This window comes from Macaca thibetana, chromosome 14 (assembly GCF_024542745.1).
Source record: "Macaca thibetana thibetana isolate TM-01 chromosome 14, ASM2454274v1, whole genome shotgun sequence".
NCBI lineage: Eukaryota > Metazoa > Chordata > Mammalia > Primates > Cercopithecidae > Macaca > Macaca thibetana.
Window position 1 is genome coordinate 92,754,286 of NC_065591.1, and position 18,318 is coordinate 92,772,603.

At 37.6% G+C, this 18,318-nt stretch overlaps 1 protein-coding gene across 1 annotated transcript in view; it reads left to right on the top strand.

The window, feature by feature from the left end:
• ARHGAP42 (Rho GTPase activating protein 42) overlaps positions 1-18,318 on the top strand; it is a 309,626-nt gene that overhangs the window by 98,702 nt on the left and 192,606 nt on the right. The window contains exon 3 of the mRNA XM_050758883.1: positions 9,095-9,156. Coding sequence (XP_050614840.1) covers positions 9,095-9,156 — 62 coding nt within the window. The remainder of the gene's footprint in view (positions 1-9,094; positions 9,157-18,318) is intronic.

The following is an 18,318-nucleotide window of genomic DNA, read 5'->3' on the forward strand; positions in this document are numbered from 1 at the left end:
TTGGGGCTGGGTTCTTGAGAGAAAGACGGTAATTCTTTTTAGATAACCACTGTGGGAAATAAGATTAGGAGTGAACTAGAGTTGAATAAAAGGATTGCCAAAAAGCAAAAGCAAAGGGGTTAGATAGCTTGAACTTTTAGTGTCCTTGTGGGTGTGTGAATTACAGAGAAGAGGTCACTGGAGGTTAAGAGGTTGTGGAAAAGAGCACTGGGCAAGGAAGCGGATGTTGAGGCTTCTCTGGGGTGGGTGGTGGCAGGAGCTTGGGTGCAGAAGAGCATGAATGGGGTGCTTCAGCCTGCGGAATGTGAAGGAGTGCTGGGAGGTAGTTCCTGACGGCAGGAAACATGGGGGCAGTTCGAGGTGTAAGTGGTTGCTTGTCAGCAGCAAATTACTGATTATCCCCCTTCAATCAGGATACTTGGCGCCCGTTTACTTTTGAGCACAAACAGCTCTGGAATTGTTTGCCTTTAAAGATGATAAGCCTGTTCTTTTCCTCCTGTAATGTAGTAGGATACAGGCTGGCACTACTTTCTAATTTTTTCCCTTTGACAATAATGGTTTGTTGGAAGAGAATAGACTTTGGAATCAAACAATCAAAATCAAATACCTGCTTCTCCACCTACTAGCTCTGGGATTGTAGGGCAAGTTCTGAAGCTGATGGATTGTCCTTTTTTCCCTCTGTGAAATCAAGATATTACCTACTTCACCTCATATTATGATGTGGACATTAAATGAGATAGTATATGTAATGTCACTGCCTCTTGGTAGAGGAAATTCAGAAAATGGTTTCTGAATTGGGGGTGGTTTTGACTCTGGGAAACAGAATCAACATCATTAAAACAAAACAAAACAAGGCAACATCAGAATTGCACAGGTCCTCATTTTCATGAGCATACTAAGTGTGCTTGCAAAGAAAACAAAATTTGTGACTTGAGGACTTCGTTAGGCACAGCAACACTTATTGCATTGACAAAAATCTCAGTAAAGTTTTCTGAAGAATTCAAATATAATTCATTTGAAGTAATAAGATAGTGGGAAGAAGTCTAGGGAAAAGCCAGCAGAAATTAAGTTTTGAAATTGTGTGAAAATGAAAGTTGTCCTTTTTGTGTTTGCATGTATCTGTTTGCCAAAATTTGACCTTTTGTGAAATATACACACCTACCATATATATAAACCTGGTATATATACGAGTATATATACCTGAACTCTCAAATTACCTTATAGTTTGGCGGTTGCGGAGTAGGTTATACTAAGTTGTTTTAAGCTAGTTCTGGGAGAGTATCCTAAGGAAAAACTATTAGATATATAGCTTAGAATTATTCCCATAATCTACTGTGACTTTCACCCTGGAGTCATCATAATTATTATTAATTTTCATAGGTAATCCTAACAATCTGGAGCAGTAGTAGCAGCCACTTTCTCTTATGGGGCAAGTCCCTGGCTTACAGAAGGTTTCTTTCTTTTGAGTCTAGCTGTGATACGGTTTGGTTCTGTGTCTTCACCCAAATCTCATCTCGAATTATAATCCCTCTGTGTCAAGAAGGGTGATTGGATCATGGGAGCAGTTTTCCTCATGTTGTTCTTGTGATAGTGAGGAAGTTCTCATGAAGTCTGTTGGTTTAAAAGTGGCAGTTTCCCCTATGTGCGCTCTCTCTCCTGCCACCATGTAAGACGTGCCTGCTTTCCATTTATATTCTGCCATGATTGTAAGTTTCCTGAGTCCTCCCCAGCCATGTAGGAGTGTGAATCAATTAAAACTCTTTTGTTTATAAATTACCCAGTCTCACATAGTTCTTTGTAGCAGTGTGAAAACAGACTAATATAAGTTGTTATACTGGTGAGGCTAAGAGAAATGAGAGTATTCACTTAGACCAGAAGAGAAGGAAAGATTAAAGACTTGGTCACAAGTTCTGAATCTCAGCCCAAATGTGGTTTGGCAGGCAATGTTAGGATACACATTGATAGACAAGATTAAAGTATAGCACAGATTGGTGCCTGGGTACCTGTGCAATGTCAGAACCCAGGCATGGAGGGAGGCACTGGGAACAGGGGCTGAGTGAGAATTTAAAAGGAGACTAGATTATGGGTCATAACCCCTACCAGGAGTCTGGGTAGTATGGTTAAAGGATAAACAGGAACAAGAGAAAGCATAAAGAAATCCCTCAATGGTAAGCCAATGGATTCCAAAGTAGGAATTCTTTGCATGTGCCTTGTGAAGAGTCTGGATTAGTGTTTGATTGCTGGAGGGACCAAATTCAGCACAGGTGCTTGTAATATAGACAAGATAGATAAGTGCGAGGCAGAGATGCCCCTAACCCTATGCAGAGTATCTTCTCAACTTGATAAAAGTTTAATTTTATTGTCATTTTCTTTTGTGGACTGTGCATGTCTTAATACCTAATACTTAATTAGGAACTATGCTATGATATTAAACAACTTTGTAATTACTCAAATAATGTCTAGTAAGCTCTTCCAACTTGGTATGTCTCATATTTGACTAAACTTAAGTCATCTGATTGCGTGGCTTCATTGGGATGCCTTGATGATAAGATATAATTAAATAATGTAAATGCAAGATTTCAGAGTGTGTTTTCAAGATGACTCTGTTTTTGATTTGTGTTTGGCAATTAAAAAACAAAATCTGACCACAAGGAGGACATTGTGGAGAACCCGACTTAGATACCTCAATGATAACTAAATTTCCATGTATTTTTTATGTGAGGCTTTAGATTACAAGGGACTGTGAAGTATCAGAAGAAGGGTGTAGGCCTCCAAGTACTAGGTTGTATTTACAGTGACATGCCAGTATTCGTCAGTAGGGCTGTGACTTTTTTTCTGTTGATTTATTTAATAGGAAGCCATTTATTGACTTTGCAAGTGAGCATCCATGGAGCCTGAAGCCAGAAATGGAGTGGAAAAATCTTATTTGATGTTGTGGCTCCTAGAAAATAATAACTAGAATTTGTGGTTGCAAATAAAACCAGTATTGCAGACAGAGTGGGTGGCCTATCAGTTAGGGTATTAATTGCCACCAAAGACACCAAGTATCTGGTGGGAGAGTTGGTGTCACTTTTAATAAAACTCAGCCTGTTTTGCTGACATGGTATTTATTGTTTAGGCATACCACAAGCTGATTGTGCTTCTTATTTTGGTTATGTATTAAAGTGTTCTTAAAATTTACCATTGGATACAGCAGTCAGTGTGCTACCTTTGATTTTTTTAGTGTTCGAAAAATTAAGATTCTGTCAGTGTAAGTTCCAAGCATAAACAACTGATGTGATGGTCCTTAGATTATTGCATGCTTTTGTAGTATAATGCTGGCTATCACTTGGCTATGTATGTTTATCCTACTCTTATTTTTCTTGGTGTGGCCAGATCTAGAAGCATATGACCAAGTCATCTGCTGGGGCTCATATCCAAGTTAAGTGGTAATGTTTTACTACTTGTTTCCTACTCTGTATGAAATGTCAGTTCAGAAGGTTACTAAGAAAGGGCTTTACAGAGCCTACATCTGTCATCCAAATGGAAAAGTAAGGTTATTGTTGGGGCATCATCTGGACTTATAAAATGTAATTGCATTGGTTCAATCTGGCTTTTATAGACTTTTATAGATTTTTTTGTTTTCTTGAAGATATAACAATGTCTAAACTATTACTGCTGACCCAGTTCTCCATTATAGAATATCTGAGGATGTTATACCAAGTGTCAGGTTCCAACCCAAGCTGAGGACCGAGGGGAGTGGGTGGATGAGTGGCAGGTAGCTGGAAAAAATGCTCGAGGGATCGTAGACAGTTTTGATATGGCTTTACTCTCTCTCTGGGCATGAGTGAGCTGTGGGCGCAAGCAAGCCATGGGCTCAGTCAAGCCATGGACGCGGGCCTGGGTGTGAGCGTTAGCAGGGTAGTTATACCTTTTACAGACAGTAGTGGCTCCAAGCCAAGCATGCGCTCATGTGAGTGATCACCTAATGCGTCTTGCATGGTTATATAACACGCAGAGCTTTGCGCCTGCACTCCAAACCTGCTGAGTCATGCTGGGCTGGAAGGCCACCTTGGCCTATTCCTGACTAAAGTGCAGCCATCTTCCTTACAGAAGGTCATAAGTGATTTGTGCAGTCCAATAAAGTGATATAGTGTGCTGTTGACATAACTGTATATGTCACTGAATTTATAATCTGTACTGTTTTTTGGGTATGTGTTTTATGCTATTTAAGTTTAAGGAAAGACTTCTGGAAGAAATTTTTAACACAGCATTGTCTGATTATGATATAAATGTTAATTGGATGCAAGAGAGACATACTTTCCCAATTTTCATTGTAGTTTTAAAATATATAAAGCCCAAACTGATCAATTGTTGAAACATTTGATGGTATATTATCTAGGGTTTAAGGTAGTGGCGTTATGTCAACAATGAACGAGCAATTTTAAAAATTTTCTCTCATTCTACTTTTAGACATTAAACAGATCTTCCAGGCAAAAATAGTAGGGTGAATTTAAGCCTGCTAAAAATATTAATCTGCAAAATAGGTATTTTAGACAGTTTAGGAATGTTTCAGGATTTATGATATTGACAAATATAGAAGCTGTCATCATACTTCCTCACTGTCTAGGTATGATTCAACTATTGTATTTGTGAACATTTATACTCTCAGCACGTGTCATAAATAGACTTGAGTAATATATATATTTTTTGTTCTGAAAGTGTTTTTCCAATATTATGTTGTACAGATAAAAAGGAAACCTATGATAATATTCTTAAACTCAATAATTTGTTAGAAAGTTAAAATTTATATATGAAACTATATTTTGATTGTTCTTTAGTAATCTCATGCTCCAGATGGACAGGAAGGGAGAGAGATTATTATTGAATATAGTCAGCAAAGTTTCATGCAGGTGGCAGGAATTTAGATAGCTAACATAATTCCCCAAAGTATCTTCCGTATCTTTTTATTGTATTTCATGAATCCTAGAATAAGAGTTGCTATGTTTCTCCTTGTAGAGAAAATAGATTGTGGAAATGTATTTTTAAACTCCCAAATTCATTTAATGATCATCTATTTTCAGTCTACTCTGTATTAAGTATTGGTTTTGGAATGTATCTCTGACTAAATCAAGCTCTTGTCATAAAAAATGTTGTTATGGTTAAAATCTGTAATTTTAGGACCAGCTGTTGTATTACATGTTAGTCTGGATCCCCAAATCAGATAATAAAGTAATTGTTATGTAAATAACATTGACAATTAAAATATGAGATATTACAAATTATTGCTGATACTTGAGTATTAGAAATATGCATGCAACTTTCAGATTTTGCTTAAGGAAAGTCAGTATAAATGGCTCAAGCATTCACAGAAACTCAATAACTATTCTGTATAAAGCACAGTGATGGGTGGTGGGGGGAGTTATTTTGTATATGCTTTTTGCCCAATGTGTGGTGTAGAATAGACTCCACAGTTTTCATGGTCTCTTAGGGCATTTTTGGGTCTTGTGCACCAGAAATTCTAACCCTGGCCTTTCATGTCTAGGGAGCTGCTGGGGCGCACTAGGAAGTTTGGATCTGCCTGGCTTGTGTCAGAGGTTTCTGTTAGACTTTGTGGGTGGGTCAGGCAGGGAAGTGACTGGAGATTCCCATCAGCCTGTTCTCTTAAAATGCAATTTACATGATAATACCTTACATTCTTCTACCTTATTTATGGTATTGTAAATTCCTGTTTAAGAAAGCACAGAAAGATCTGCGTTGTGCTAAGCCTAGAAAACTATTAACACAATGCTTTGATATTATTATAAACAAAAGGATTTAGAGGAAAATTTCAGATATGGGCTTAAAAAGTTAGGCCACTGTTACTAATTCATAAAATGAATGTTTAATGTCCTCAACATTTTTTTTTAACAGAACAAATGACAAACATGAGTGTCTTCATTGTACCAAGAAATATGTACTTTTCTGGAACTGAGACTACAAAATTTAGAGACCAGTTCGTTTTTTGAAGTCCTTTCCCTGAAAAATCAACAAAAAAAAAAGAGGAAAGAAAATTTATTGTCAAATTGGGGCCAGTCTCAGAAAACTCCTGGAGGAAGACGAGTTTTTGTTGTGGGGAACCAGACAAGCAATTGCTTTTGCATGTTAAAATGTTTCTTCTCAGACATTGCCATTATAATCAACTATTATCTTACTAAATCTATAAATAGTGTTCATGTGGGAAACAGACCAGAAAACAATTAAAGTAAAATAGAAAACAGCATCGTAAATTTTTAAACAAAAAGGTATAATAGCAAAATGAGAGCTTGTTTTCTTACTTGTAACCAAAATCTGATTTAAGGCAACTTCATCATTTGCTCTTGAGGTAGGAGGTACCTTAGGGGAAGCCTGTGGACTTCAGCTGTTCTCAGAGGCAATACCCAGGAGGCAGTAAGATACAGCATGGGGCTGTATGAGCCAGTGATCATTTCCTGGGTTGACCAAATGGGAAGTTCTAGTGTGCTTCTGCCAATCTAATATTGTTATATTTTCATTTATTCCAAAATAGCTGTTGACAGGCTTCTATGTACTAGGTATTTATTTAGCCCTTTGGGAAATTTAATAACAAAGGATCTATGTCTTCCTAGCATTTGTATGAAAATAAAGCATTTGTAGCATGTTTTATTTTTCATTATGTGTTGAAAAAGTTATAGATTTCGTTAGGATGAATGGAAACTAGCAGTCTCCTATCTTGCCAGTCCCCACTACTTAACTTTAATTTCTCAGAAAGACTATGTTGAACTTTTAGTCATTTCTTGTAATTTTTTCAAGACCATGATTGTCCTGCTATTTTTAAAATTTGTTTTTCAGTTTTAGATATTTATCATTTGCTTCATACTGTTTTCATACATGTCTTTACTTCACACTATTTTATACACGCCTTTCTCCTATTCTCTCGATAATTAAAACAACTTCAGCAAAATCAGTTTTTCATATCATATTGTTGTGATTTTGTACATATTAGTTACAAGTCAGTTACTCAGTTTATTGTGATTGTGTTATTTGTATAACGTTGTTTTCCCAGGAATTAACAATTGACTTGGAATTTTCTTTTTTTAAAGAAACATACTTATTATTACACTCAGGCAGCCCAAACTGACCTACCTCTTGACTTCTTTCTTTATAGACCTGTTATCAATTGCCTTCTAGCACCCAGAGTTTTGTTGACTTCTTCAAGCTCACCAACCAAGAACTTCAGTGGCAGTAGATACCTACCAGAATGATGGAATACTTTCTTTACCAAAAGAAAGCGCAAAAATATAATATACTGTTATACACTCCAGTTAACATATTCTTTATATAATAATTTTTGTTCAACTTACTGTTTTCAAAACTGGAAATGTATTATAACATTAATATCAGTATTTCTGAAGAGATTTCTTTTATCCAAACTTCAAAGAAAAGACCATTAATGTATTTATCAGATTATCCTGAGTCTCCCAGGTAATCCATTGATTTCTGTTCGGGTAGCTGTGAATAAAATCCAATATGAAATAATCATAGGGTTTAACATTTCACACCAGTTTGGCTAGTGTAAGCCTAGTAATTCTAAAAAGAGAAAACAACATTTTAAGTTGGAATATTTAATTGTTAAATGGGAAATATTTTTTATCTTCCTTAATGAGTTCTTTTGATGAGACTCTTGATTTGTTTTTCTCACTTACTTGTCTTTGTTGTTGGCTTTATGCCAGAATTACTAAACTTCTGGTCTCACAGGTTGTTTCCAGTGCTAAAATGGGAAAAGGAAGTGACTAGGAATCTAATAAATAAGGTTGTATGGCCGATGCAGTGGCTCATACCTGTAATCCCAGCATTTTAGGAGGCTGAGGCAGGAGGATCACTTGAGTCCAAGAGTTTGAGACCAGCTGGGCAACATAGTGAGACCCTGTCTCTACAAAATAAATACGTAAATAAATAAACAAAATTAGCCAGGTGTGGTACATGCCTGTAGTCTTACATACTTGGGAGGCTGAGATGGGAAGATTGCTTGAGCCTGGGAGGTCGAGGCTGTAGTGAGCCAAGATCTCACCACTGCCCTCCAACCTGAGCAACAGAGCTAGACCCTGTCTCAAAAAAAAAAAAAAAAGGACATAGAAGAGAAGGTTTATTTGTGTTATCATTTTTGTGACCCAAACATTCTGAATTGGTTAATTATTCATTTTAAGCATTAGGTATGAAAAATTGATATAGGTGAATTACTCTTCCATAATTGCCATTTGGACCTATGCATTTTAAGAGAATATGCTACTATGACCTCCCTTTAATTTATTTTCTTAGTTTTTATTTGTTCCCACAATGTTTCTGAATACTTGATCTTTCCCATTTCAATTTAAATTGCTGTCCTTGTTCAGTTCCTACCAAAAGTAAAGCAATATAGGTACCGATAGTTCAGCAGGCCTCTCAACTTTAATACAGAAACAGATCACTAGGGGATCTTGTTAAAATGCAGATTCTGGGGTGGGGCCTGACAGTCTGCATTTCTAACAAACTCCCAAGATGCTGATGCTACTGGTTCTTCTGACCACACTGAATTGAACAGCAAAGATCTAACATACCTTGCATGTAGAAGTAAAGTTGATCCCTTCAGTATATGGAATCTGTTTCCAATTATCTGTGACACTTCAGCTTCTAGAAGTCAGTGGAAAATTTTGCATTACTGGCTGCTACCAAATACATGAAATAGTAGATTTATTGCTCCTTATAGACTTAAAAATGTTTGATTATTTGTAGGTCACTGCTTAAAAATGATTTCAATGCTATATTTATCAATGTGTATGTACATTTTACATATTAAATATATAAGCTATATCTCTTCCAATGTCTTTGAAGAAAAAATATTGTTGGTACTTCCTAAGCTTTAATTTGTAGCATGCAGACAAACATATATCTCTGATCCATAGCTGTTAGTCATTAGGATCCTATTGTATATTCTTTTATGGTTATACAAACATAAAATCACAGATATACTATATACAAATTAATAACTAGCTTCCTTTTAATGTTTCTTCCTGTGTAATTAGATATTAGCAATGAAAATATTAATGCTTTTCATTTTTTTTTTTTTTTTTCCAAACAGCTCAGTCACTAAAAGAATTTGCAAGACTACTCATTGCAGTAGAAGAAGAAAGGCGAAGACTGGTAAGTCTGTTCTGTATTTCTTAAGAATATTGCTTTGTTTCAACATATTAAAGAATAGACCTCCTGAACTAGCGAACTTTATACAAGGCCTTATGATTTGACACATCTACTAATTGTTATATGTATTTTTGGAACGATTTGTGACTATAATGATCATATATTGCTAATAAGATATACCTTTTTTCTAATTATTTTATTTGCTTGGCATATGTAAACTACCTTTATTTTGCTTTCAATTTACTGTTCTAGAGATTAAAAATATTGAACAGACTGCTATTAAGAAACCTATTCTAATTCAGCAAACATTTAGAGGTTATAACAACCTCAGTGTTGTAATACAGACATGTTTCAAAGGTTTCAGACAATTCATGGAAAGAGGAACTTACTTGCCAGGTTAATGTTAAAAGGTAACATTTGAGTTGAACCCTGAAGTTTGGGAGAATTTTGCTAGGCTGGGAAGGGCAGGGAAAGCATTCTATATTGATGGATGAATATATGCAAAGGTATTAGAGCATAGTTACTGGTGAAACACCCATTCAAAAATAGAATTTTCTGCCCAGTGTTTTCAAATATCTGTGATGTTCTCTGTCTATGATGCAATGTTCTCATCTGTAATATGGGAAAAATAGTAGTATATATCCCACAGGATTGTTGAAAAGCATCTGTAGCAGCACCTGGCACGTAGTGAATACATGTTGATGTTGATAACGATGCTGATAGTTACAGTGAGGGTTACGGACTTCTCTAAGACATTATCTCTGATTTAACTGACCTCACTGTCCACTTGGGGGATTATATACACACATACAGCCATACTTCATTTCTTTGTGCTTTACTGTACTGCATTTTGCAGATAATGTGTGGTTTTTGTTTTTCATTTGTTTTGTTTTTGTTTTCAAATTAAGGGTTTTGGTAACCCGCATTGAGCAAATGTGTTGGCACCATTTTTCTAACAACATGTGTGTACTTTCTGTCTCTGTGTCACATTTTGGTAATTCTCTCAATGTTTCAAATTTTTTCTTTAGTATTATATCTGTTGTGGTGACCTGTGATGAGTGAATGTTGGGGTTACTGTTAGGACTTTTTTGGGACTCCACAAACCCTACCCAAATAAGACTGTGAACATAATCAATAAATGGTAAGTGTATTCTGACTGCTCTACCAGCCAGCCATTCACCCATCTCTCTTCCTGTCCTCAGATCTCCCTATTGCCTGAAACATAAATATATTGAAATTAGGCCAATTAAAATCTTTACAATGGCCTCTAAGTATTCAAGTGAAAGGAAGTGTCATGTGTCTCTCACTTTTTTAAGCCAAAAGGTAGAAATGATTTAAGTTTAGTGAAGAAGACATGTCAAAAGCTGACACAGGCTTAAAGCTAGGCCTCTTGAACCAAATAGTTAGGAAAGTTGTGAGTGCAAAGGAAAGTTCTTGGAGGAAATTAAAAGTACTAATCTGTTAAACCCACAAATGATAAGAAAATGAAACAGCATTATTACTGATATGGAGAAAGTTTTAGTGGTCTGGATAGAAGATCAAACTAGCCACATTTCCTTAAGCCAAACCCATTGAGAACAAGTCCCTAACTCTTTTTAATTCTTTTTTTTTTTTTTGAGACGGAGTCTCACTCTGTCATCCAGGCTGAAGTGCAGTGGCGTGATCTCTGCTCACTGCAACCTCCGCCTCCCGGGTTCAAGTGATTCTCCTACCTCAGCCTTCTGAGTAGCTGGGATTATAGGTGCACCCCACCACACCTGGCTAATTTTTGTATTTTTAGTAGAGATGGGGTTTCACCATGTTGGTCAGGCTGGTCTCGAACTCCTAACCTTGTGATCAGCCTGCCTTTGCCTCCCAAAGTGCTGGGATTACAGGCGTGAGCCACTGCATCTGGCCCAACTCTTCAATTCTATGAATGCTGAAAGAGGTAAGGAAGCTACAGAAGAAGAGTTTGAAGCTAGTAGTGGTTGGTTCATGAGGTTTAAGGAAAGAAGCCATCACCATAACATAAAAATGCAAGGTGAAGCAGCCAAGTGCTGATATAGAAGCTGCAGCAAGTTATCCAGAAGATCTGGCTGAGATCATGGATGAAGGTGGCTATACTAAACAATGGAATTTCAATGTAGACAAAACAGCCTTCCCTTGGAAGAAGATGCCATCTAGGACTTTCATAGCAGTAAAAGAAAAGTAGTCAGTGTCTGGCTTCAAAGGATGGGCTGATTCTCATGTTAGGGGTTAATGTGGCTGGTGACTTTAAGTTGAAGCCAGTGCTCATTTACCATTCCAGAAATCCTAGGGCCCTTAAGAATTATGCTAAATCTACCCTATCTGGGCTCTAGGTATAGAACATGGAGCCTGGATGGGAGCACATCAGTTTACAGCATGGTTTACTGAATATTTTAAGCCCACTGTTGAGACCTGTTGTTCAGGAAAAAACAAACAAAAAAACAAAAACAAAAAAAAACAAAGATAACATTAAAAATATTACTGCTCATTGACAATGTACCTGGTCACCCAAGAGCTATGATGGAGATGTGCAAGGAGATTAGTGTTGTTTTCATGTCTGTTAACACAACATTCATTCTGCAGCCCATGAATCAAGGAGTAATTTTGACTTTCAAGTCTTATGATTTAAGAAATACGTTTTTGCAAGGCTATAGCTGCCATAGATTTTGATTTTTCTGATGGAGCTCATCAAAGTAAATTGAAAACTTTCTGGAAAAGATTCATCACTAGAAGTTGATTCTAGTAATGCATGCTCACAAAGAGGTCAAAATATCAACTGAAGTTTGGAAGAAGTTGATTGCAGCCCTCATGGATGACTTGGAGAGATTCAAAACTCAGTGGAGTAAGTAACTATAGATGTGATGGAAGATTTAAGAGAACTAGAATTTAAAGTGGAGCCTGAAGAGGTGACTGAATTGCTGCAATCTCATGATGAGACTTAAATGGATAAGGAATTGCTTCCTATGGATAAGCAAAATACATGGTTTCTTGAGATCAAATCTACTCTTTGTGAAGATACTCCTTGTGAATATTGTTGAAATAACAACAAAGGTTTTAGAATACTACATAAACTTAGTTGAGAGTGCAGTAGCAGGGTTGACAAGATAGACTTCAACTTTGAAAGAGGTTCTACCATGGGTAAAATGCTATCAAACTGTAATTCATGCTACAGAGAAATTTTCTGTGAAAGGAAGATTCAATCAATGCTACAGACTTCATGGTTGTCTTAAGAAATTACCACAGCCACTCCAGCCTTCAGCAAACACCACCCTGATCAGTTCACAATCATCAACATCAAGACAGGAGCCTCCACCATCAAAAAGATTATGATTTGCTGAAGGCTCAGATGATTGTTAGCATTTTTCAGGCATGAAATACTTTTAAATTAAGGTATGTACACCATTTTTTTTAGACAAAACACTATTGCACACTTAGTAGACTACAATTTTACATAAATATAATTTATTTGCACTGGCATCAAAAATTCATGTGACTTTTTAAATTTATTTAATGTACCAGGAAATTGTAAAGGGACTATATAATTAATTATAAAACCACTAATTCAGATTATGTTTTTTTATTGATAAATCATGAGTATTATATATATATATGTTTGTTAGGTTTGACCAAAGTCTTCAGTATGTTGAAACAATGAGTAAACAAAAATATTGGCTGGACACAGTTGCTCATACCTGTAATCTCAGCATGAGGAAGATTTACCATATTTAGGAAGATGAATATGTCATCTTGGGAGATTAATGACTATTTGCAGAAAAGAGCCCAAAGAAACATGGATTTTTGAAATGGAACTTCCTCTTGTCTCCTTCTAACTTTAAGTATTGAGTTTTTTTTTTTTTTCTTTTTTTTTACGTTTCTGCTAAAGCCAACTAAAATGCAGTTTTAATGCAACAGAAAAGCACCTGAGAAAATAATGGAAAGTATGTTTCAGAAACTTTTGAGGAGGGTATAGTTTATTCTGTCTCATACGTCTCACACACCTTCCATAATGCAGGATTTTCCATAGTGCTGATTGACACCTGCCATCATGTGGCTAGGAAGAGAACAGCAATTTAATGGCACAAATGTAAGAAATAATCTAAAAGCTCTTTGTACTGACCTTAATAAAATGCTTATTACTTAAAAGGTGAGGATCTGGTATCAATTATTGATATATGCTTTTTAAAAAGTGCATCTTTATTGGAAATGCTAGAATTTTTCCACATAAAATGCAGCAAACACTTCAATGATTTTGGTTAGAAGGTGTCATTGAAAAGGTGTCTTTGTGGTCAGACTCAGATTACCCCTAATACAGAGAGGGGCTTCTAAACCATGTACACTTTGTGGTAACGTCTTCTCAGTTTCTGTACCACTACGGAAACCAGTCTTTTTCTTTAGATCACAGCTGACTTGGCTATGCAAATGCCACCATTTCGTCTTAGGCTGTTCAAAATTAATTTGAACCAATGTTAACATAACAAGAGAACTCCCTGGAAAAGGATGAAACGCTAGGTTGTGGCCTTCTGGAAGAGTTCTAGGGAACCTCTTCTTTGTTATTTGTATTGAAATAGTGAAGTTGACCCTTTTGCCTCCATGCCACTAGAGGTGATAGTGCCACCCCCTAAATCCCTGGAACCTCACCCACCCCCATTTCTCCCTTCTTTGTTTTTTTTGAGGCAGAGTCTCGCTCTGTCTCCCAGGCTGGAGTGCAGTGGCGTGATCTTGACTAACTGCAACCTCCACCCCCCAGGTTAAAGTGATTTTCGTGCTTCAGCCTCCTGAGTAGCGGGGACTACAGTCACACACCACTTTACCTGGCTAATTTTTGTTTTTTTTAGTAGAGATGGGGTTTCACCATGTTGGCCAGGCTGGTCTCAAACTCTTGGCCGCAAGTGATCCATCTGCCTCGGCCTCCCAAAGTGCTGGGATTACAGGCATGAGCCATTGAGGCTGGCCTCTCCCTTCTTAATACACTCCCTCTTGCCTGTTCTCCAACCCTATGGGTTTCTTTCTATTCCTCTTCATGTGTCACTACAGGCTTCTTTTGAACTTTATACCTTTGCCCTTTCCTCTGCCTTGAACATCCTCATCCATATCCTGTCATGATTGGCTCCCTCTTGTCACTGAGGCTTCATCCCACATATCTCCCCTGGCCCCCTGCCCTTTCCATATAGCCTTAGTTTAGTCCCCTTGAGTTCTAATATTATAACAGAAATACCTGCTCTCATGAAGCTTGCATTCTTTCTTTTGAGACAGAGTCTCGCTCTGTCGCCCAGGCTGGAGTGCAGCGGTGCGATATCAGCGCAGTGCAAGCTCCGCCTCCTGGGTTCACACCCTTCTCCTGCCTCAGCCTCCCGAGTAGCTGAGACTACAGGTGCCCGCCACCTCGCCTGAGTAATTTTTTTTTTTTTGTATTTTTAGTAAAGACAGGGTTTCACCATGTTAGCTAGGATGGTCTCGATCTCCTGACCTCGTGATCTGCCCACCTCTGCCTTCCAAAGTGCTGGGGTTACAAGCGTGAGCCACCATGCGCGGATGAAACTTGCATTCTAAGGGGAAGAAACAAACATTAAACAAATTATATCTGGTGGTGATAAATGCTAAAAAGAAAAATAATGGAGCTGGTGGGGGATGTTGCTGTTTATGAAGATGCCTGTAATCTCAGCACTTTGAGAGGCCAAGGCAGGAGGATGGCTTTGAGGCCAGGAGTTAGAGACCAGCATGGGCAACATAGAGAGACCCCCATCTCTACTAAAAAAAAATTAGGTAGATTTAGATGCCTATTGTATATCTAAGTAGCCTTGTTTGGGGAGCAGCTAGATGTATGGTTCTGGAATTCAGGGGAGGAGCTGGGGCTGGAGATATACATTTAGGAGTTGTCAACATATGTTGAGGCATTTAAAGCTATAAGAATGGGTGAGATCACCCGGGCTAAGAGTGTGAGACAGAAGAGAAAGGGTGGGAGGATAGAGCTCTGAGGTTCATCGAGTCCACAGTTTGATCAGATGTGGTAGAATCAAGGTAGAGTCTAATGTCCTCCTAGGGGACATTAGATCAGTAGGAGAACTGAGAGAAAGCTTTTTGGATGACTTGATCAAAACCTGTTTCTTCACTTGCATATAGTAGAGATGTTTGACCATAACAGACATAGGTTGTGGACCCAGTGGCTGCAGCGTTCCTTAGGACAGAAGGTCCAAATTATCTGGTCCACTTTATGCTCTTCCTTTACCCTCCAATCATTGTCTGACCCCGGGGCCCCTCACTTTCTAGTACAGTCCCTGACCTTGACAAATGATTTCTTGTGTGTTTAGCAATGTAGATTTTTTTTCTTGGCTATATCTTTGTCACCAATGGGGGAAACTTCAACTTCAAAATATTTTACCTAGGGTTTATCTTAGAGAATTTATACCAGTGAACTTATTTCTTTTATTTTTCATTTTGATAAACATGAGAACTACCATTGCCCACAACATTTCACGTTTGCCTTTGACCTGTGTAAGTTACAAATTTTGCTTTAGATTTCCCAGTATTTGTATATTCTTTTAGAGACAGAGTCTTACTTTGTCTCCCGGGCTGGTCACTGCAGCCTTGGATTCTTAGGCTCAAGTGATCCTCCTGCCTCAGCCTCCTGAGTAGCTAGGATTATAGGCATGTGCCACCATGACCAACCAATTCTTCAGTTTTTATCTTTTTATTTTTATTTTTCAGAGATTGCGGGCCTCACCATATTGCATAGGCTGGTCTCGAACACCTGGCCCCAAGTAATCATTTCACCTCGGCCTCCCAAAGTGTTAGGATTGCAGGCATGAGCCACTGTGTCCAGCCTGTCTTTTTATCCTTGAGTAATAAAAGTACTTCCCTGAAATGAACTAGTTGTCTGGGTATTATTTTGGGACAAAAAAAACTTATAGGGGGACTTAGAAGAAAAATTTATAACCTTCATTAAAATTTCAATAATATTCTCTTTGTAAGACTATTAAGGCCTCTATTTTTCTTTCACTTTTATTTTAAAACATAAAGTTAATAAAGTTAATGGGAGTAAAATCAGAATAGATTTAGATGTTTATTTTCTAACTTCTTAATTTTTTTTTTGAGTCAGAGTATCTCACTGTCACCTGGGCTGGAGTGCAACGGCGCGATCTCGGCTCACTGCAACCTCTGCCTCCCAGGTTCAGGCGATTCTCCTGCCTCAGCCTCCTGAGTAGCTGGGATTACAGGTGCCTGCCACCACGCCTGGCTAATTTTTTGTATTTTTATTAGAGACACAGTTTCACTATGTTGGCCAGGCTGGTCTCAAACTCCTTACCTCGTGATCCACCCGCCTCAGCCTCCTAAAGTGCTGGCGTTACAGGCATGAGCCACCACGCCTGGCCTAGATATTTAAGAAAGAAAAAAGTGGGTCGGTAACATCAGTTGATTTTGAGCTTTCGTGTGAGCCTCAAGAGATGTGAAGAATCTATTAGTGGTGCTCAGTACATTAGACATCAGGAATATGTGTCTGTCGAACACCCAAAATGTGTTTGTTGTTATGTGCCTTGCATTATATTTCTATAAGGCAGCACTGCTTTAGATGATGATAGCAACTGACACTGAACATTCCAAGGTGCAAGGCACTGCTGCAGTTGCTTCATATGTTTCAACTGATTTAATATGCACAGCAGGCTTCAGAAGTATATGCTATTAATGTACCCATTTCAAACGAGATAACTAATACACATAACTAATACATGGTATCGCAAGGGTTTGAACCCATGCTGTGGGGATCTGGAGCCTTCATATAAATCACAGTGTCACAAACTAAGACTCTATTTCAATTACAGAGTCCATTAATAACAATAACTAACATGTATTGTTGATATCGTATGTAAGATGTGCTAATAAGTACTTTGGATGTATTACTTCAATATCTTACAAAAATTAGGGAAGAAGGGAAGAACAGAGTCATAAGTTTTGAAATTATCTTAATTTTCAACAAGTTCATCATATTGTTACTGAAAAGCGATCCCAATCCAAATCCCAAGAGAGGGTTCTTATACCTCATGCAAGACAGAATTTGGGGCGAGTCTCTAAAGTGAAAGTTATTATAGATGTCAAGAAACAAAAGAATGGCTACTTCATAGGCAGAGCAGTGGCGTGGGCTGTTCAACTGAGTATACTTATAGTTATTTCTTGATTATATGCTAAACAAGGGGTGGAGTATTCAGGAGTTTTCTGGGAAAGGGGTGGACAGTTCCTAGAACTGAGGATCCCTTCCCTTTTTAGACCATGTAGGGTAACTTCCTGACGTTGCCATGATATTTATAAACCGTCATGGTGCTGGTGGAAGTGTCTTTTAGCATGCTAATGCATTATAATTAATGTCTAATGAACAATGATGACCAGAGGTCGCTTTTGATGCCATCTTGGCATTGGTGGGTTTTGGCTGGTTTCTTTACTGCATCCTGTTTTATCAGCAAGGTCTTTATGATCAGTATCTTGTGCCAACCTTCAATCTCATCCTGTGACTAAGAATCCCCAGCCTCCTGGGAATGTAGCCCAGTTAAGTCTCAGCCTTATTTTACTCCACCCCTGTTCACGATAGAATTGCTCTGGTTCAAATGCCTCTGATAATACTTAGGCATATATTTCTGTGAAAACTTTATCCATCAATCCTTTGACAGTTCCCACATTAAATTTTTGACATGTAAGATCTAAAAATGTGCAGTGAATCTGATAAATCTATTTAAGTCTTTCCCCCATTCTTGAACCCAGAATTTATGAAGTAGTAGAATATTTTAAATGTTGAAAAAATTGTGTATCCCCGTTTCTCTTGATGAAAGTTTTCCCTGTATTTATTATTTTTGCCATACATCTTTGTTTTGCAGCTATGCCCTGGGTAGGTGATACTAATTAATCTTAAGTTTCTGGCTTTGGTGCTGTTATATGCTTAAGTGCAATTATCTGTGAAGTAATCCAGTTTCTTTTATTGTCTCATGTAAATGAGGCACAGTATGCCAAAATTCCACATGTATGAAAACAGATTATGTTTCTGGTATGTCTTAGGTTAACTTTTATTAGAAACAAATTTTAGATATGTCGGCCACCATAGCAACATTTTTCTACAGTGATTTTGCCTGAAATTAAAACAAAAAAAAAGAATAATACATCATCTCAATGTCCTGC